At 22.5% G+C, this 18,983-nt stretch overlaps 5 protein-coding genes across 5 annotated transcripts; 1 reads left to right on the top strand and 4 right to left on the bottom strand.

The window, feature by feature from the left end:
* Nucleotides 1-1,132: 1,132 nt before the first annotated feature.
* On the bottom strand, nucleotides 1,133-1,530 carry LOC128953775 (achaete-scute homolog 2-like). The gene has a single exon (XM_054299296.1). It carries the CDS (start codon nucleotides 1,463-1,465, stop codon nucleotides 1,133-1,135), a length of 333 nt encoding a protein of 110 aa, XP_054155271.1. The 5' UTR covers nucleotides 1,466-1,530.
* A 553-nt stretch (nucleotides 1,531-2,083) lies between these two features.
* LOC128953774 (acyl-CoA desaturase-like) lies at nucleotides 2,084-3,479 on the top strand. Its single transcript, XM_054299295.1, has 5 exons — nucleotides 2,084-2,121; nucleotides 2,188-2,455; nucleotides 2,524-2,997; nucleotides 3,054-3,145; nucleotides 3,218-3,479. Coding segments are annotated over exons 1-5 (1,098 nt in total). The 5' UTR covers nucleotides 2,084-2,119.
* Nucleotides 3,480-6,837: 3,358 nt separating this feature from the next.
* Nucleotides 6,838-7,881, bottom strand: LOC128953773 (elongation of very long chain fatty acids protein 7-like). The gene is made up of 3 exons (XM_054299294.1): nucleotides 7,636-7,881; nucleotides 7,380-7,555; nucleotides 6,838-7,292 (listed from the first exon to the last, which is right to left on the bottom strand). Exons 1-3 carry the CDS (start codon nucleotides 7,806-7,808, stop codon nucleotides 6,838-6,840), a joined length of 804 nt encoding a protein of 267 aa, XP_054155269.1. The 5' UTR covers nucleotides 7,809-7,881.
* A 1,709-nt stretch (nucleotides 7,882-9,590) lies between these two features.
* On the bottom strand, nucleotides 9,591-10,167 carry LOC128953772 (uncharacterized). The gene is made up of 3 exons (XM_054299293.1): nucleotides 10,075-10,167; nucleotides 9,771-9,997; nucleotides 9,591-9,703 (listed from the first exon to the last, which is right to left on the bottom strand). Exons 1-3 carry the CDS (start codon nucleotides 10,152-10,154, stop codon nucleotides 9,591-9,593), a joined length of 420 nt encoding a protein of 139 aa, XP_054155268.1. The 5' UTR covers nucleotides 10,155-10,167.
* Nucleotides 10,168-10,461: 294 nt separating this feature from the next.
* LOC128953771 (tetratricopeptide repeat protein 39C-like) lies at nucleotides 10,462-17,660 on the bottom strand. Its single transcript, XM_054299292.1, has 8 exons — nucleotides 16,843-17,660; nucleotides 12,289-12,469; nucleotides 12,105-12,234; nucleotides 11,883-12,015; nucleotides 11,453-11,801; nucleotides 11,054-11,364; nucleotides 10,862-10,979; nucleotides 10,462-10,467 (listed from the first exon to the last, which is right to left on the bottom strand). The coding sequence occupies exons 1-8, from the start codon at nucleotides 17,658-17,660 to the stop codon at nucleotides 10,462-10,464; spliced, it is 2,046 nt and encodes a 681-aa protein (XP_054155267.1).
* Between the last annotated feature and the right edge of the window lie 1,323 nt (nucleotides 17,661-18,983).

Genomic DNA, 18,983 nt, shown 5'->3' with positions numbered 1-18,983 from the left:
CCAAATGATATTTTTTATATTTTATGTTATTTATATCATATATTATTTACAGTATTATATATATATGTATTAAATGAAGAACTTTCCACAGATTGTTTTCCCCCTCTATTGTTTGACTGCAAACCAATCAATTTGTTATTATTAATTAATTAAAAAGCTTTAATTAATAAAAAACCGTTTGTTCCCCCATATGATGGGCCATCACCTCTCAAAATACATACTACAGTATTGTACGATACAATACAGTACATTATAAATATAATAGTTTCATATAGAAATGTATCAATGATCAGAGTTTTAAAAATGGCAAACATAAACAATACTATAGATATAATTTAATACCAATTTTGATAAATTGTTGTCATAATACCTCTGCCATACACTGGACATCTATTCTCAAGTGGTGACACTTATTATTTTAATCTTATATTATTAATCAATTAATATATGCATTTCGTCATGACTTTGAAAATTGATGTAAATTTTAATCACTGTTAGACAGTTGTAGTAAATTACTGTGTGTGTGTGTGTGTGTGTGTGTGTGTGTGTCTGTGTGTCTGTGTGTGTGTGTGTCTGTCTGTCTGTGTGTGTGTGTGTGTGTGTGTGTGTGTGTGTGTGTGTGTGTGTGTGTCTGTGTGTGTGTGTGTGTGTGTGTGTGTGTGTGTGTGTGTGTGTGTGTGTGTGAGTGTCTGTGTGTGTGTGTGTGTCTGTGTGTGTGTGTGTGTGTGTGTGTGTGTGTGTGTGTGTGTGTGTGTGTGTATGTGTAAAAACACTGCTTACATTGCATATAATCTGAATTTGCAAACTATAATATTTATATCATAATGCATAACAAATTTATTGCTTTAGTAATATAATTAATTAATAATATTTTAGTATAATTAGACCATTGATCCAATGTTAGACAGATTCAATTGGCATTTTCATTTTAATAAACATTAATTTTTTTAGGAATTGTTTTTATATTTTAATATAGTTATTTAAATTTTAAAAAACAGATTAAATAAAAAAAAATTAATATGTTAAACGAAATCTTTAAAATATTTATTTTTTATATATATAATATACTGTAAATTTTATTAATATAATAGATTGTAATTTATTTATAACATTTTAATAAAAACATAATAATTTATTTGTCGGTTTGTGTCTCGTAATGTTGCGCTGAAATAATCTTAAGTAAAACATTTTCTTCGACATGTTTTGCTAATTGTTTTTCGAGAGTCAGTATATAATCAGCGCAACGGAAAAGTACCGCCGATTTGCTGATTGTGTTTGAGTCGTCCGATCGCAACATTTGACGCAACGCTTGAATCCCAATATTAATACTCTTTACGCGTTGTCTTTCCCGATGATTAGCGATCTCTCTTCGCACTCGGCTTTCAATATCCATCTCTTTTTTTGGTCGACCGACTGGTCTTTTGACTGATACTTGAGCTGATGGCTTACGAACTGTTAGATCCATTAAATCAATAGTTATTTATTATTTAGTTTTGATTAAACAAAATTTGATTTTAACTATAATTTTATGATTTCATATCTACTTAAAATTATGCATTTATTTTTATAGTATAAAATGATATCAAAATAATTATTCAAATTATGTATATATTTTATTAATTGGATTTTCCATAATTTTATTATCATTTTAATTATTTTTTAAAAAGACAGATAAATAATGAGTTTGATATCTTAACAAACAAACAAATTAATATAATAGTTAATTATTATTACTTTTAGAGTATTTTTATGCCGAATGGACTTTAAAAAGTAATTATTAAATATATATATAAAATCTAATTGTTTATACAAGAAAATAATATTTTATTATTAACACGTTCCCATGTAATGACATTTAATGATATTTCTATTAATATTAAGTTATATAAGTGACTAATTATATTATTTATATGATTCATATTACTGTATTTTTTTGTTATATTATATTTTAACTTAATTAGAAAAATATTTTGTAAACAATTACGTATAAACTAATTACATATAATATAATTTATAAGTATAATGAGTCAATAGACATCTCAATAACAAAAATTTTTTATATAAAAAGATTTTTCATTAATTTAAAAAATATTAGTCGAAAATATATTGATTAAGCAAAATGTAAGATTATATATAAAATAATTTTTGAAAATTTATCGTACAATTGATTATTATTATATTTATTAGGACTGAATTAGATAAACGATCCAAATATTCAGATGATATGTCAAATGAGCATGATGACTTATCAACTGAGCATGGTCATATATCAAATGAACATGGTGATACACCAACAGTTAAATATCAAATGGAATTGGTTTGGCGTAATATCATATTAATGTTATTCGTCCACTTGTCGGCTATCTATGGTTTATATTTGGCAATGTTTTACGCAAAACTAGAAACAGTTGTATTTATGTTAATATTGGCTCTCATGTCATCGTTTGGAGTTCAGGTAAAAAAATTTATAATATTGTATTTAATTTAATATAATAATATTGTAAACTATTACAAACCCTAAAGTGTGGGGCACATAGACTATGGTGTCACCGGACATATAAAGCCAAACTTCCGCTTCAAATCATATTAGCTGTCTTTCACATACTGGCGCTCGAGAACGATATCTATGAGTGGAGTCGTGACCATAGGGTTCACCACAAGTACTCGGAAACTGATGCCGACCCGCATAACGCTAAAAGGGGTTTCTTTTTTGCTCACGTAGGTTGGCTTTTATGTAAAAAACATCCGGAAGTCCTGGAAAAGGGTAAAACTGTTGATATGAGTGATCTCGAGAATGACCCTCTAATTCAATTTCAACGAACATTTTATATACCACTCATTGGATTAATTTGGGGATTCCTTCCCACATATATCCCGTACTTGTTATGGGGGGAGACATTATGGATATCATATTTTACATGTATTATGTTGAGATACGCGTTCACACTTAATGTTACATGGTGTGTTAACAGTGCCGCTCATTTATGGGGTACCAAGGTATTTTTCATTTAGATATTTATTAATTTATATAATAAATTCAAATTATTTAATAGCCATACGATAAAAGCATAAATCCTGTTGAATGTGTTATAAGGCATATCATGTTTGGTGAGGGTTTCCATAACTATCACCACACATTTCCATGGTTTGTCATTTATATGAAATCTATATACAATACTTAACATTTAAAATAATTGATTATAATTGATATGAATAGGGATTACTCTGCCAGTGAGTTTGGTGCGTGGCGTGTGTTCAATCCGGCCACACTTTTCATTGATATGTTTGCATTGATTGGATGGGCCTATGATTTGAAAAAGCCATCCAAAGAAGTCATTAATAACCGTATGAAAAGAAGCGGTGATTTTAATTACAAATCGATGCCATTTATTCATGAGGTTATCTCAAGTATGGCCACATTATTATGTATTATATCACCATTTATTTTGGGATTTTGGATCAGAAAGTTTAACAAATAAAAAATATTTTTTATATATATAATAGTCATTAAATAAATAAGATATTAAATATAATAAAAATAAATATAATTAGAATTATTCTTTAAAAATGGAATTAAAATTTCAAATATAGATGACTGATATTATTTTAAAGAATATAAATTCAATAAATTATATTATTTTGATTTATTTTAATATTAAATTTAAATCTTAAAATTACTTTTAGTAATAAATTATTAATTGTTAAATTATTAATTGTTAAAAAATTATTTGTATTTTTCAATTTAAATACTATATACTGTACTAATATTGGAATATAGTTTTAATTAATGTTATTAATTATAAGAAACCTATAAAAATAGAATTTAAAATTACTATTTCTATATAAGAAAATAAAAAATAATATTTTTTTACAGAAAAAGCATGAGATTCATGAAAATTAATTAATTATTTTTATCAGTTTTTATACTTAACTCTAATGATATTTATACTATATTTTTTATTATACCTATTTGTATAATTCAGTAAATACAGTATCTTTATTATTCAACATAATTGTATATCTTTAAATTTAAAAATAAATTTACTAAAATATGATATCCGCTAAATTATATTTACATACTGTTCTATAATTACTGTAAATAGATTTTTAAAATATATATATTAGTACTTAAAGTATTTAATATAAAAATTAAATTATTATTGATTTAAATTGATAATTTAATTATTATAACAGTTATTTTTACAACATTTTTATTAAGAAATATTTTGCTATTTATATGATTTAGATATTTTTGTTATAAATACTGAAAATATAAAATAATTTAGAATTTTAAACAAAATAACGTTTGTCTTAATTTACTTTAATTTTTATGTTTAGTATAAATATTTATTTTTTAGATAATTAAATAAACAGAGAATCTTAAACAGCGGCGATGCTATTAATTACAATTATCTGATCAACAATACGTTGGATTTAAAAATGTCCAGGGCAAAGTTATAGATAATTTATTTGTCCGTGGATCTATGGCGTACTGAGCTAAGACGTCGGCTGTTTGTATGTGTTGCCTGAGAAACAACACATATGGTACGACGTCCGGGGATCGATTCCCTAGTGAGCCACTGTTGTTTATTGCCATTTCAAATATTAAGTGACAGCTAGTTTGGGCCCTTACCAAGCTGACTTACTGTTTGTAGGTACTCCTCTAACTATGCTTATGAGTGCTATACGCATGCTATGAGTAATAATACACTTTAAATCCTGATTCTTTTTTAGATAACTTTAAACTAAATAAGATTTGTGAAAAATTATATGATACAAAACAATCTCATAAAATAATGATATCATTTAAAAAATTATATTTTTTTAGTCGATCACATCATTTGATTTCAAACCCATAATAATTTAAGTAATGTACAGTTTTTGAAATATTTGTGTATTACCTATAACAGGGTTGCTAAAGGGGGGGGGTAGGGGGTAAGACGTCTTACCCCCCTGAGATCGAGAAATTTTGGCTTTTACCCCCCCTGGCCTGAAGCCAAAAAGTTAGGGAGCCCCCTACCAATCTTCAACGATGTAAAATTTTATATTAAACAAAAAAATAAATATTAAATTAGTTTTAATATAAATTAATAGCTTATGTATAGAAAATAAATAGATAAAAGTCCTTAATTACATCAATTTAACATTATTTACAATAGTTGGGGCACTCCACAAGCTAAAAAATATATTCCCACCAATTTTCAAAAAATTATTTTATTTATAGCTGTTTATAAAAGATAATATATATTTTATTTCTTATTTAAAGTCGAAAACTAAGATTTTTAGCATAAATTTTAAAATAATTATATTTTAATATTTTTAAACTTTATATTAAAATGTGTTAGTTGTGCTTTAAAAATAATAATAATTATATTAACTAAATATTACATAAATAGAGTTGGGTCACTCCACAAAAAAGCTCCCTAATAAATTCCCACCAATTTTTAAAAAAATAATCAAATATATTTTATTTTATTTTTTAGCTCTTTATAAATGATAATATATATATATATATAAGTAGAAAACAAATTTTTAGCATAAATTTTAAAATTATTATATTTTAATATTTTTAAACTTTATAGTAAAATGTGTTTTCAAATTTTTCAATATGAAATACTATGTAAAAAATATTCATAAATTAATTATTTAGTTATTTAATAATTATTTCTGACAATATTATTATTAAGACGTTATAATAAATACAGTATTATATTATTAATTTTTTAATTAAAATCAATTTTTTAAAACTAAATAATTGTATTTTTAATTAATTATCATGATTATAGAGTAATATATATTTATTCATTTTTTATATTTTTGTAAAAATGAATATTTAAGATAACATTTTGAGTTTTGAGAATTAAGTTGGAAATATATTTATTAGTTAATTTATAGATAATTTAGTTGAAATTTATTAAAAATTTATAAGGAATTAAAAGGAATATAGTGGGAATTTAGAATCTTTATATTAAAATGTGTTAGTTATGGTTCAATATAAAATACTATAAAAGATATATTCTTAAATTAAATTAATTATTTAGAACTAATTAATAATTATTTCTGCCAATTTTATTATTATTATTAAAAAGTTATAATAAATACAGTATTATATCATTAATTTTTTAATCAATAAATATTTTTTTAAAATGTAAATAATATTTTTATTTAATAATTATAATTATATTAGTTATAAATATATTTATGCAATTTTTAATATTTAGAAAACATTTTGAGTATTGAGAAATTAAGTTGAGAATATTTTTTTGTTAATTTATTGGGAATTTAGCGGGAATTTAGTGGGAATTTAGCGGGAATTTAGTGGGAATTTAGTGGGAATTTAGTGGGAATTTAGTAGGAATTTAGTGGGAATTTAGTGAGAATTTATTGGGAATTTGGTGGGAATTTAGTGGGAATTTAATGGGAATTTAATGGGAATTTAATGGGAATTTACTCAAATTTGGCAAAAATTGTCGTTTAAAAATGCAATAAAAAATGTTCACCCCCTCCCTATACCCCCCAAGCTTTTTCGAAAATTTTTCCATTTTACCTTCCCCTATACCCCCCCCCCCCCCCCCCTGAAATCGAAAACCTTTAGCAACCCTGACCTATAGTATGAATTTAGTTCAATTATTTAACTTAATTTGCAATCATTTGCTTAAATCACATTTAAAGTAATGTTTTATTAGTAATGTTTTGCAATAAAGACAAACATAATAAAGTTTGTTTTATAAAATAAATTTATAAAGTAAATAATAAAAATATTTATTAAATAACTGTTAATTCAATAACAATTGTGTGTTTACAAACTAAAATTTAAATATAAATTTCAATAAACAATTATTGTTTTAATTTTCGTCTATTATAAGATTGTTTGTAAAAATCGTAAAACATATAGAAAAACAATGGGTTTTGTCCGACACAGAAAGCAAACCATTCCATGGGATAACCGGTTTGTAGGGTAAATAAAACGACTCCATAACAGCCACATATTAGAAACTGTAAGATTTGGCACTGAGTTATATACCTCTTCCACCACAAATACTTTTGGACAGACGGTCCCAATGATGACAATGCATAATAGCTGTACATCATTACGTGAATAAATGAGTTTAACAGTAAAAACATGCGGATTATAGGTATCATAGCATTGTATTTAAACGATACCCAACCCAATATGGGAACCACTGTGTGATGATATAAATGAAGAGTTGTTATTTGAGACTCTTTTTTACGCACAACAAAAAACACGGTATCCATCAAATCGAGGAAACGGGTTCCCATCCATAACCATCCTATATATATATATATATATAGTTAATGGTATTTTGATTGTTATTTCAATCAAATAGTGTAAACATTATGAATAGTTATGTTAATACCTAAGTTCATTAACCACATCGTCCACTCGGATGTGTCTTCACGCGATGGATAAGTAAAGTCAAGAAATATACGGCCGTAATCTATAGCCCTAACGGCCCAATAGAGACCATAAGCATTGAATACCACCATAAGTGTGTTATACCATAATATTGGTTTTGCTAAATCATACGGAGGTCTATAAAATATAAATTCAATAAAATATTCAAATAGTATTTTAACTATAAAAATATATTTAAGAAAATTATTTATTATTACCTACGCTTCATATGTATTGGCAATATTACTCGTACTATCAATAAATATATAGACATTATTGACAATATTTTCCATATCCCCCCTTTAAGCATATACCAATCATTTACACGGGGGTCACCAATATCATCCCAATATTGACCCAAATAATATATTGTTTTATCTAGTATAGACATTGTGATTTAAAATATTCTTTAATAAAAATAATTAATAAACTAAAATTAGTTTGTTATTATAAACAGAACTTAATATTACAGAAACTTAATGGTATTTAAAGATAAATATTTATTATATATATATATATTGAAATTAAAAGTTAATTTTACAATTTCTTATAAAATTAACAATTTTTCCGTTCAAAAATTATTAGATACTTAAATAAATCAATGGAAAATTGTCATCCAATAGACGTCTTTAATAAAAATTAGTAATAAATAATAATGTAACAAATGTGTGTATGATTTAAATAAATAGTTTTAATATTAATTAAATATTAATTATCAACTTTAATATAATATTTCCTTATAAAGTTCCTTTGTTTTCCGTATTTAAAATATTTATTTAATTTAGTGAACAAATTAAAGTAATTAAAACAAGTGTATAATAACTTTTTCTCACTAAGTTCATTAATATAATTTTTAAAATAGTAATTAATAAATCTATTATTAATAATACTGTATATAATTTCCAAATAGATTACTAAACAGTGTGTTAAAATAGATAACAATATAATACAAATTATTATTATAATTAATTAACTGTTATTTTAAAAATATAAATTTAATAAAAATATACTGTAATATAATATATACTAATAAAATATCATTTAATTTAAAAGATCATTACAACAACAAAACTAAAATCAAAACTTAAAAATACTTTATTTTAAGTTTATTGTTTTTATTTCAATTGTTTTTATTAATTTTGATAGTAAACCCAATATTAAGGTTTGTGGGTATTTATTGACATTTAATGATTATTATAAAAAATTTTAGATAACTAACAATATAGACATTATATGAAATTTATGTTAGAGGAGGATTAAAAACAAAATTTTTAATACAGAAACCAAACCAAAATCAAACAGTGTATGCGGCATATATTCATTAATTGTAATTATGTAATTGTTTTTTAAAAAATGCATATATAAAAAATTAATAAAATTAAAAAAATTAAAAACAGTAATGATAGTAATAATTAAATTTATCATAATTATTAATAATGATAGAATCAGTGTCTTATAACATAAAACTAATTTTTATAATATAATTTAGAATTATATTAATATTATAGATGTTCATAACATACATAGAAATTAGATTACAATATAAACTTTTTATTGAGGTTTACAGTTATTTTAAACGTATTAAAAATAATTAATAAAATTGATATAAAACGATAACCCATTTTAAAGCTTTACGAAACTGTATATCAATACATGTGTTGACATCGAGAGATGAGATAAGAAAATAGTAGTGCAACTGATCTGAATGTCGCCAAAAACTAAACTAAAAATATTAACATAATGTGTATCAAAAATATACAACAAAACATTATCCAAAATAAACACAATATATAATAAACTCTATTATTTTATAATTGTGAGTAAAAATATAAAATTATACTATAAAGTGACCAATGACACTATCACTTTAAATGATAAAATAATTTTTTTAAAGTTTTGTTATAAAGCCTATTTAACATTATTTAATTTATCATAGATGTTTAAGTAAAATTATATAAAATAAATAATTTATAAATTGTATAAAGTATGTATTATATTATGTTTAAATTTTAAAATACCTCATTATTTTTTTACATTTTATTTTTTTGTAAATATAAAAAAGTATGTTTATTTTTTATACTAATATAAAATATAAAAAATTAATTAATTAATAATTTTCAATATTCTACTATTCTATAAAAATATTTAATTTATATTTAATTAAACTATAAAATTATTTATGAATAGCATTATGTTTGTCGACAGTGTCTTCTTCTTCAATCACTTTATTATATTTCTTTTCTTTGAGCGACAGATTCCTTAGCCATTGTTTTTTATAGTCTTCCACTAAATATTATAATTAGAAAATATTATTTAAATTTATATCTTATTTATAACATTATATCAAACAAACATTTGTTGTCGTTTTCATTTTGTTTATCAGTAGTGACACCCAAACTCCTGAGTCCAGCAAATGCCCGGATGTGAACATAAACATCATTAGTATAACCCGAGTAATCATTAATACATTTGTTGATCAGTTCAATGGCTTTATCTTTATTATTGAGTATAACTTCAATTAAACCCAATTCAAGCATAGATTGCGGCGGTAATGAAAACTCGCGACCAATACGTGATTCACTAATAATAAAATATATTTATATAAATTATATTTAAAATAATAATCTATATATGATTTTATATCAAATATACATTACTTGTTAACAACAAATTCAAAACATTGTTTAGCATGGTCATATTCATCCAATAATTTATAAATAACACCTTTCAAATACATTGCTTTTAAATAATTATCCAAATTATCACTTAAATCTTTAAAAACAAATAAAATATTTATTATTTTAAATTAAATGTTTTATTAATAAAAAAATAATATACTTAGATCTTCTTTATGTTTGTTAATTTGTTTATCAATTCTTGACATGAATTTTTGTAATAAATTTTTATCATTTTTGATAAAAATAATATAATTTGTTTCACATAAAACTTCCTAAAAATATATAAATAAATAATACAAGTTTTGATATATAAAATAAAAAACTTTTAAATATAAAAATAAATAAAAATTCAAAAATTATATAAATTCAAATCTATTATAATATAAGGGGATCTTTATTTGAAACCCATGTAATATAAAAACAATAAAAACAATTTTATGAAAATCAACACTATTCATAAAATTTTATTAATAATTTATTATTAATGATTCATTGTATTATTAAATAATAGTTATTTAAAAATATATAATAATATGTGATTTCATTTTTAAAAATCTTATAGAAATTTCTATTCTTGTAGACAATTAATTTTAAAATATAATATGAATACAAAATTATTAAATCTAATTTTATCGTAATATAAATTTGTATAAAAAATAAAAGTATGGTTATTAATGTAATGTTGACATCATATATTATTATATGATTTAAAATAACTTTAAATAACTTTTAATATAAAATAAAAATAATATGAATAATTACTTACAATATCGGGTAAAACTAATAGATCGTTGTTTTTAAAAAAATTTTCCGATCGGACAACCGCTACCTTTTCAGGTGTTATTGTTTTACCCAAATGTCGGATACGTAATGATGGAGTAACTCTATTAATATAATTATAATTTATTACATGTTTTAAATTATATTAAATAAAATAAATTATTAATTATACGATTACTTAAATAGTTTGACAGCTTTTTCCATTTCTTCTTTATCATCCAAGTCTACAGCTTTTGCGTAACGAACTATTGCTTCAAAATATGTGGCCATTGCTGGTGAATATAAGCTACCGGTGCGGAACTTACTTGCATTGTCAATGCATGGATCCCAATCACATTTCAGTGCATAACAAAACATTAAATGAAAATGAAAAATACGTTTGGGTGCCATATGTGGATCAGACAACAATTCATTATAGATTTCAATGGCTTTATCAATGTTTCCACTAATTTCTTCTAACTTTGCTTCAGCCGTACGAAGTATTAGATTCTGTAATATTTTTAATTAATAAATATATTAAAATGAATATAATATTAAATAAATTAAAAATATATTCAATAAATAACAAAATCTATACCTTAGGATATATTTCCAATTGACTATTCAAGACTTGTCTGCAAAAGTCATTATTTATAGGACCCATATATCCATGCGGTTCTGCGTATAACCAATAGATTATACGAAACCAAATACAAAGAATACTAAAAATGTTTGACTCTATCAGTGTTCCCTCATTTATACTCTTCCAACCATTACTTTCACTGCCTTTAATGCCCAAAAAGTTGATGATTGCCAATACTTTTGGAGGTATATTACTTATAAATAAATTTCTCAAACCATTACCCAATAAAACAGCAGATTTGTAAGTATTTTCAGATAATTTATTTTCCCAATGTGTACGAGTTTTCGCACATATCTTACAATATCTATTAATTATTTTGCAATATATTAGTATTTTTATAGAAAATAAAAATTTAATTATTATCAATAATCTTAAATAATATTACCTAAAATTTTTGATACATTTTTGGAGTCTATAAGCTAATCGAATCAAACTATAGATATTATTGGTTTCAATGGCTAAAACAATACCACTGCAGACATAACATATAGTGTGCATTAATTCTGAGTGTAATTCCACTATTAATATTATAATTTAAATTAAGTATAAATTATTATATTATAATGAAAATAGATTTATCAAATTATTAATTTTATCTAATACTTACAATCTGTGTATTTGTCATAATCAGGTGTTTTTAACAATCTCATGAAACTTACAATAAAACCAGTTTTTCTATATTTATTGCATAATTTTTTCGTTTCTTCAACCGATTGATTGGCATTCTCTATATCTAACTAAATGTTTACATAATTTAATTAATTAAAAAAATATCAGTAACTTATAAATACCTTATCCATTGTGACGACTGCAGTGGTTATCATAATTGTCATTTTGACAAAACAATGATAAATACTGCGATCACAATAGGACTCAACTTCGGCTAATCCTTTGTCGGTATCGTTATCTTTAACTATGTTATCAAACAATTGTTTAGATAATCTTATGGACTCTTCTAGTGGCAAGTGATCACTACAATAATAATTATACATAAATATAATAATAAATTATATAATAATTATAATTACCATTTTAAGTCACTGTTTAATTTATTATGTTGTGAATCCATTCTAATGCTTTGTAATATCAGTTACTAAAAAAATAATATAAATTATTTTTTAACTAACTTTCAAAAATTTACAAAAAATTACTACTATAAAAAATACTTAAAAATTTGCTAAGATTGTTACACATTATATACGACAATTATAAAATCGTTAGTATAAAATTTAAATATTTTAATTAAATTTTTGTCTTATTGAACAACAAAACATAATAACATTGAGTTTCAGATACTTTTATTTATAATTAGTTATATAAATAATTTGATATAAAAATCTATTTGTATTCCCATTAAAAAAATAAAGTTCTTTCAAACTAATAATTATATTGTTATTCAAAAACTTGATTATTATTTAGTAATAATCTTCAAAAAAAATAAAAAGTTTTGTTTTCTTAAATCTATACGAGAAATAAAGAAAAATAATACTAATAATGTATTCAATGGTAAAAATGGCGGATTACTAAAAAAATTTCAAAATATAACTCTTTTAATGTATTTGATACAAATGACTGTAATGTATATATATTTTCTATAATGTATAATATATACTAATATAGATTACAAAATATATTATTGACAACTTTGTACAATATTGAAAAATAAGATAAATGCGAGATAAACATAATTTTTAAAACAAAAAAAAAAATAAATAAAAATTGTTATCCAAACCTAACTCAACCAAAAACAGATTTATAAAGTTTATATTAGAGTATATATTAGACAACGATTGAGATTTTTAGATTATTTTAGAATTTTTTAAAAAAAGATTTTTTTTAACTCAAGATATCTCGTTAATTGTATATTCCGACCAAAAATGTATTTTTTGTGAAAAATAATAGTAATGAAGACAATTAATATTAATATCCATTCGACTTAATTCCTTAACCGAAATGATATTTCACGAGTCATTTGATACCCCACTTGACTAAAGTTGAGTTTATTTTGTTAACTGAATCATTTGATACCAAACATGACTAAAGTTTATTTTGTGATAAATTCATTCGAAGCAAATTCCGTAACCAAAAGTGTTATCATAGATATGACGGCATATTATTTTCGGTCAATTGAGACAATGTCCGGAATAAGGGAATACAAACTACCAGGGTATTAAATTTGTTTATTTTTATCTTAATTTTATTAATTATTTATAATTTTTTATTCTATCTTATTTTTAGTGAATATATTGTTATTATATTTGTTTTAATGAGATTTTTAGACCATTTATTACCATAACATACTATTTCCTAGTATTAAGTATCTGTAATCCCATTCATTGATTACTGTATATCCATAGTATGGAAGCAAATCCCAAGCATTTTACCGGATGTACTGTTTTCAGACAACACTTGCAAAACAGCCGACAACTTAATCTCTCGGCCACTGAATTATGGAGTCATAGATAGATAGAGAAAAAAATAAAAAGATAATTTAGTAGTAGTAATAACTATTATAAATACTATTTGACTGCTATTTGACAATTACACTGTTATACACATTATACAGTGTTATAATTAAATAATTTTTTTATTAATTACTTTGTGTTTATATTATGTGATACAATATAATTATACTGGTATTATACTGCTGTATATTATTAATATAAAGTTTAGTAAACAATATACTAACAATATATGAAAGCATTACATTGAATGACAACTACAGTATGTATTGTGTGTTTGCTCTGCATTACAATTGGATGCAAAGCACCCATTGATGCTCTGATCCCAAGACATCACTATTTGATTATTGTGTAGATGTTGTGCTTCGGGTAGTAATCAATATTATATATCCACTGACGACTAATACACAAAAAAAAACAATTTTTGAAAAAAATAATTTTAAGTATATTATTTATAAAAGTAAAATACAAATTTTTCAATACAGAACAATATAAAAAAATTTTAATTATAATTATAATTATCATAATTATCTACGTAATATACTAGTTATGAAAATTGGTTTTTTGTGTAATATGCGTAAAAACAAATGGATAATACTTAATGTTATGCCTAAAGGAGGTATAAATTAAAGTAAATACATTATACAAATAATAATTTATAAATAATTGCACACATGATTCATATTTCATTTTATTTAATTATTATATATATTAATAATTAAATAAAGGAAATGTTAATCAATGTGATTATTAATATTATATATCGTAATTAAAACTAAAAACTTATACAAAATTTAGAAAAATTAATAGTTTAACCTTTTTATTTAATAGGGAATAGTTTATAATAATATAATAATAATGTAATAATAAATTCTCATAAGATTTAAATAATTATTCTTAACTTTAAACAGTTTAGGAATTTATTGACATTTATACCTTAATTTAAGTATAAATAAATGTTTAATTTTTAAAACAATTATTTTTAAAATTTGTTACTTTATTTTATAAATCAATTTAGTTTAAGAAAATATAAATAATTAATGATTTTAAGATTATAAAATGTTTTTAAGAATAGTAATTAATATATTTTATATTATATTTATTTACAAATCAATATAATACTAAATTAGAATCATTAAAATACTGTGTCAGTTTTTTTGCACAATAAATAACTAACAGTACATAAACAGGTAGTATATCATATATTTTGATGTCCCTATATGTAAATTGACTAGTTTTAACCTGGGTTAGTTGACATTAAATTGACCATGATCATGATCAGCACCTGACAGAGCCTATAATTTTCAAAAACTTTTATTTCTGAATCCAAAATAGGAATATCTTTTCTAACGAATTACTAAAATTAGAGTAAAGTTTGTTAAAATAAACAAATTATAAATTTTGATAATTTATAACTTTAATACTAATATTAGTATTATAAATCTAAATAGTATTACAAAATGAATATTGATAAAATAATTTCACTAAAAAATTAATTATTTGAATAATTTAAAGAATATTAGTAATTTGTAATATCATATTACTAACAAAATCTAAATGAGAATTTTATAATTCTAATTATTTATTTGTCTTAATAAAAAATTTTGAATTTAATTATAGTTTTATTTTATATTATTTTATTGTATATTATAAATTTATAAAATGCATAATTTTATAACTGTAGTTTTTAATGTGTTTAGTTACATAACGTTTTATAACTTATTAATATATATTTATAAACTGTATATTTATATAATATACTATAAAAAATGAAAGAAGTTTATAATATACAGTATATATAAAATGTGTCTCAAAAGTCGCTTTTTAACAAAATTAATACAAAGGAATTGACAAAAATAATTAATTTCACAATAAATATGTTTCTTACTGATGTAATGGTATATTAAGTTTATATTTATAAATATTGTGGCACAGATATGCAAGCTCAGGGAGGCACTAGATAATAAATAATTAGATGTGTTTCAGGATTTTTTTATAAAATTACATAGTTGACTTGGAAAATTAATTTTTTTAAAACATGAAAATTTCAAAATTTTAACAGAATTAAAATAGAATTAAAATAGAATTAAAATAGAATTAAAATAGAATTAAAATAGATAGGTATTTTTTGATTTTTTTTGTTAAATTCTATATTTAATTTATAATAAATCATCTATTAAAAATGATTTTCTATTAATTATGAAATAATTAAGATATTTAATAAATACACTTTTTTCAGTGCTATAAATTTTATAATGTCTAAATCTATTAACTATTCATTATGACTAAACTACATTATAAATATTTTTAATTGAAAATATTTTCTGAGTTTTGATATTTTTTTAATTTTAATATAAAATATATTTTTAATACTAACTATGAATAAAAATTGTAGAGATTTTATAAGGGAACTTTCCTCCCTGGGAAAGTTGCCCGAACTCTATATGTAATGCACTTTATCCTATATAATATAACAATTATACAGTATCACAACTTACTATATGGATAACCCATAATATTATAAATATTTATATAAAAATTTATTTTTGAGAAATTTTCAAAAAATTACCTAGATAAATTTATTAGAGTTTCATTTATACATTTATGGTTATATATATTATATAACATTAACTAAGTACATTGTATAAGTAAAGCACATTATCAATTGTTACATAATATTATTATTTAAAATAAAATTACTTGAAATTGAACTTTTAAACTAATAAACTATACAAACAAAACTTTATATTTCTATTATTACAATAATATTATTTTTGAGAAACTTTATTTATTTTGTTATCAATTTTACTGTTAGTATTGTTGTAAGACTTGGACTTTCTTAAGTAAGCATTGATAAAGAAATTTGAAAACAATATTAAAAACAAAGTATAAAGTGAAAGACCAGTTGTGGCAATAGGTTTGGAGACATCACACGCAACGCCACTGTCTTTAAATTGTATGACAATATAATTGATATAAAGTCCAAAAATCATTTGCAATATCTGTATCAATGTTATTGATATACTGATGACCAATGGTATGGATATTCTCATTGCTTTTAATGTATAATATGTATACATAAGAGTATGTGCAATGAAGTTCATGTTAACCATCCATCGGGCAGTGGCCGGGACGTCACCGAACACATACCACGAGTATATTAATGTCAAGCAATGGTGTACCCAATGAAGTGTTAGTAACTTTCCATTTCGTAACAATATAAACAATGTATCGATTAGTTCAATAACTTTAGACCAGACAAACAACAGATACCACCAGTTAAGTCGCGGATCATTATAATAGTCTGATTCACAAAATGATGCGACAAATCCTTTATTAATCAGTATATCTATAAACTCTGGTAAACATCTGACGACTCCAATAAAGGAGAAAAGGGCTAAAACGGAGTTCCAAATTGTAAGCATTGTCCGTAAATTATAACCCTTTCCTCTTGATTTAATCCATTCTCGCAAAATTGGTATCAAAATAATGTAAGCAATAGATATATACACTGAATAATACCATTTTTGTTGCATAAACTCATGAAGTTTATCGCCATCGAGAGTGTCAAACATAAGTTCTTCCCATTCGGTGATCGCCGGTATGTATGCAATCCCTGAATGTTGGGTCCAGTTTTTTGTCCATTTATTTGGATTATAATCAATAATATTATAATAATTATAGCGAATATCTTCAGACATTTTTCTGTATTAATAAAATAATATTTTATGAATACAATAAAATTAATATTAATAGTTTTTGTATAAAACTTAAAAATTTATATTTTTTTCTATAATTTATTATATAAAATGAACTTCAGATATATATGCCATTTGTGGAAATTTGCAGACAAATATTTATTTATTATTTGATGTTTTAATTTTTATTATAAAAAGCCTATGATTTGCTAAAATCTTTAATGTATATAATTGTTATATTTTAATTATATATTAATTAAGAATAATCATTAATAAAATACTTAAATTGGGAAAATCATATATTTTAAGGAAAACTTTTTAACATTTACATATAACTATAAAAAATGATATCTTTATAATATTTCAAAATTATTAAAAATTAATATAAATATCAGATCAGCAAAATTTGGTGTATATTTCATACAAAAATGCAAAATCTGGACAAAGCTTTCTCTTGTTTGCGACAATTGCTCGTCGATCGCAATATTGATACCAAATGCAAATCATCGATACTTTACTCGTGTGAACAATACATCCAATATCTTGAACAACAAATTCAAATTATATCATATCATAACTATGCCATCAAATGCTTTCTAAACTCCAAACAATGTATTGAAGAAAATGGTTTGAAAAGTGCACAACAAAGTGATCATATTAACGATATTCAGAGTATTATTAATATTTAATTAATTTATACATATATATCATATTTTCAATTAAAACTTGTTTTTTTATTTTATAGATATTAGAACAACACACGAATTAATGGACATAAAAAATGATTAATATATCAATCAATTTAAATAATCATAATTAATGTTTTAATACTATTATAATTATAATTTGATAAATGAATTAATAAATAATGTTTCTAAAAACATATGTAAAATATAGTAATTAATAATAAAGTATTTATCAAATGTATTTCTTGTATTATTACAAAATTGTTTTTTAAAAATCTTTATTAATACCAATATCTCAAAAAATCTTTAACTTATAAAAATGTAATAAATATGAAATATGTTTTATTTAAATTATTAAATATTTAAAAATTAATTTCTATCAAATATATAGTAGTACTGTAAAAGTACAGCTAAGTTTAATTATTTAATTTTCAATTACACATGTAGTACTACAGTAAAACTTATAAACAAAAATATATTATAAAATAAACAAAAATTATGGGTTTCTATGGGTTTGAAGAGACTTTTGAGGAATTAGATAACAGCGATGATTGCAAACCTAATTAATAATAAAATTTGAATAATACTGCAAACACTTTTGAAATATGCATTTTAAAAATCCAGTCGTGTTTTAACGTAA

Source organism: Oppia nitens, unplaced genomic scaffold (genome assembly GCF_028296485.1).
Source record: "Oppia nitens isolate AA-2021 unplaced genomic scaffold, nextdenovo-longstitch-racon4-pilon3 scaffold23_pilon_pilon_pilon, whole genome shotgun sequence".
In the NCBI taxonomy this organism is placed as follows: Eukaryota; Metazoa; Arthropoda; class Arachnida; order Sarcoptiformes; family Oppiidae; genus Oppia; species Oppia nitens.
This window is presented reverse-complemented; position numbering and strand designations above follow the sequence as displayed.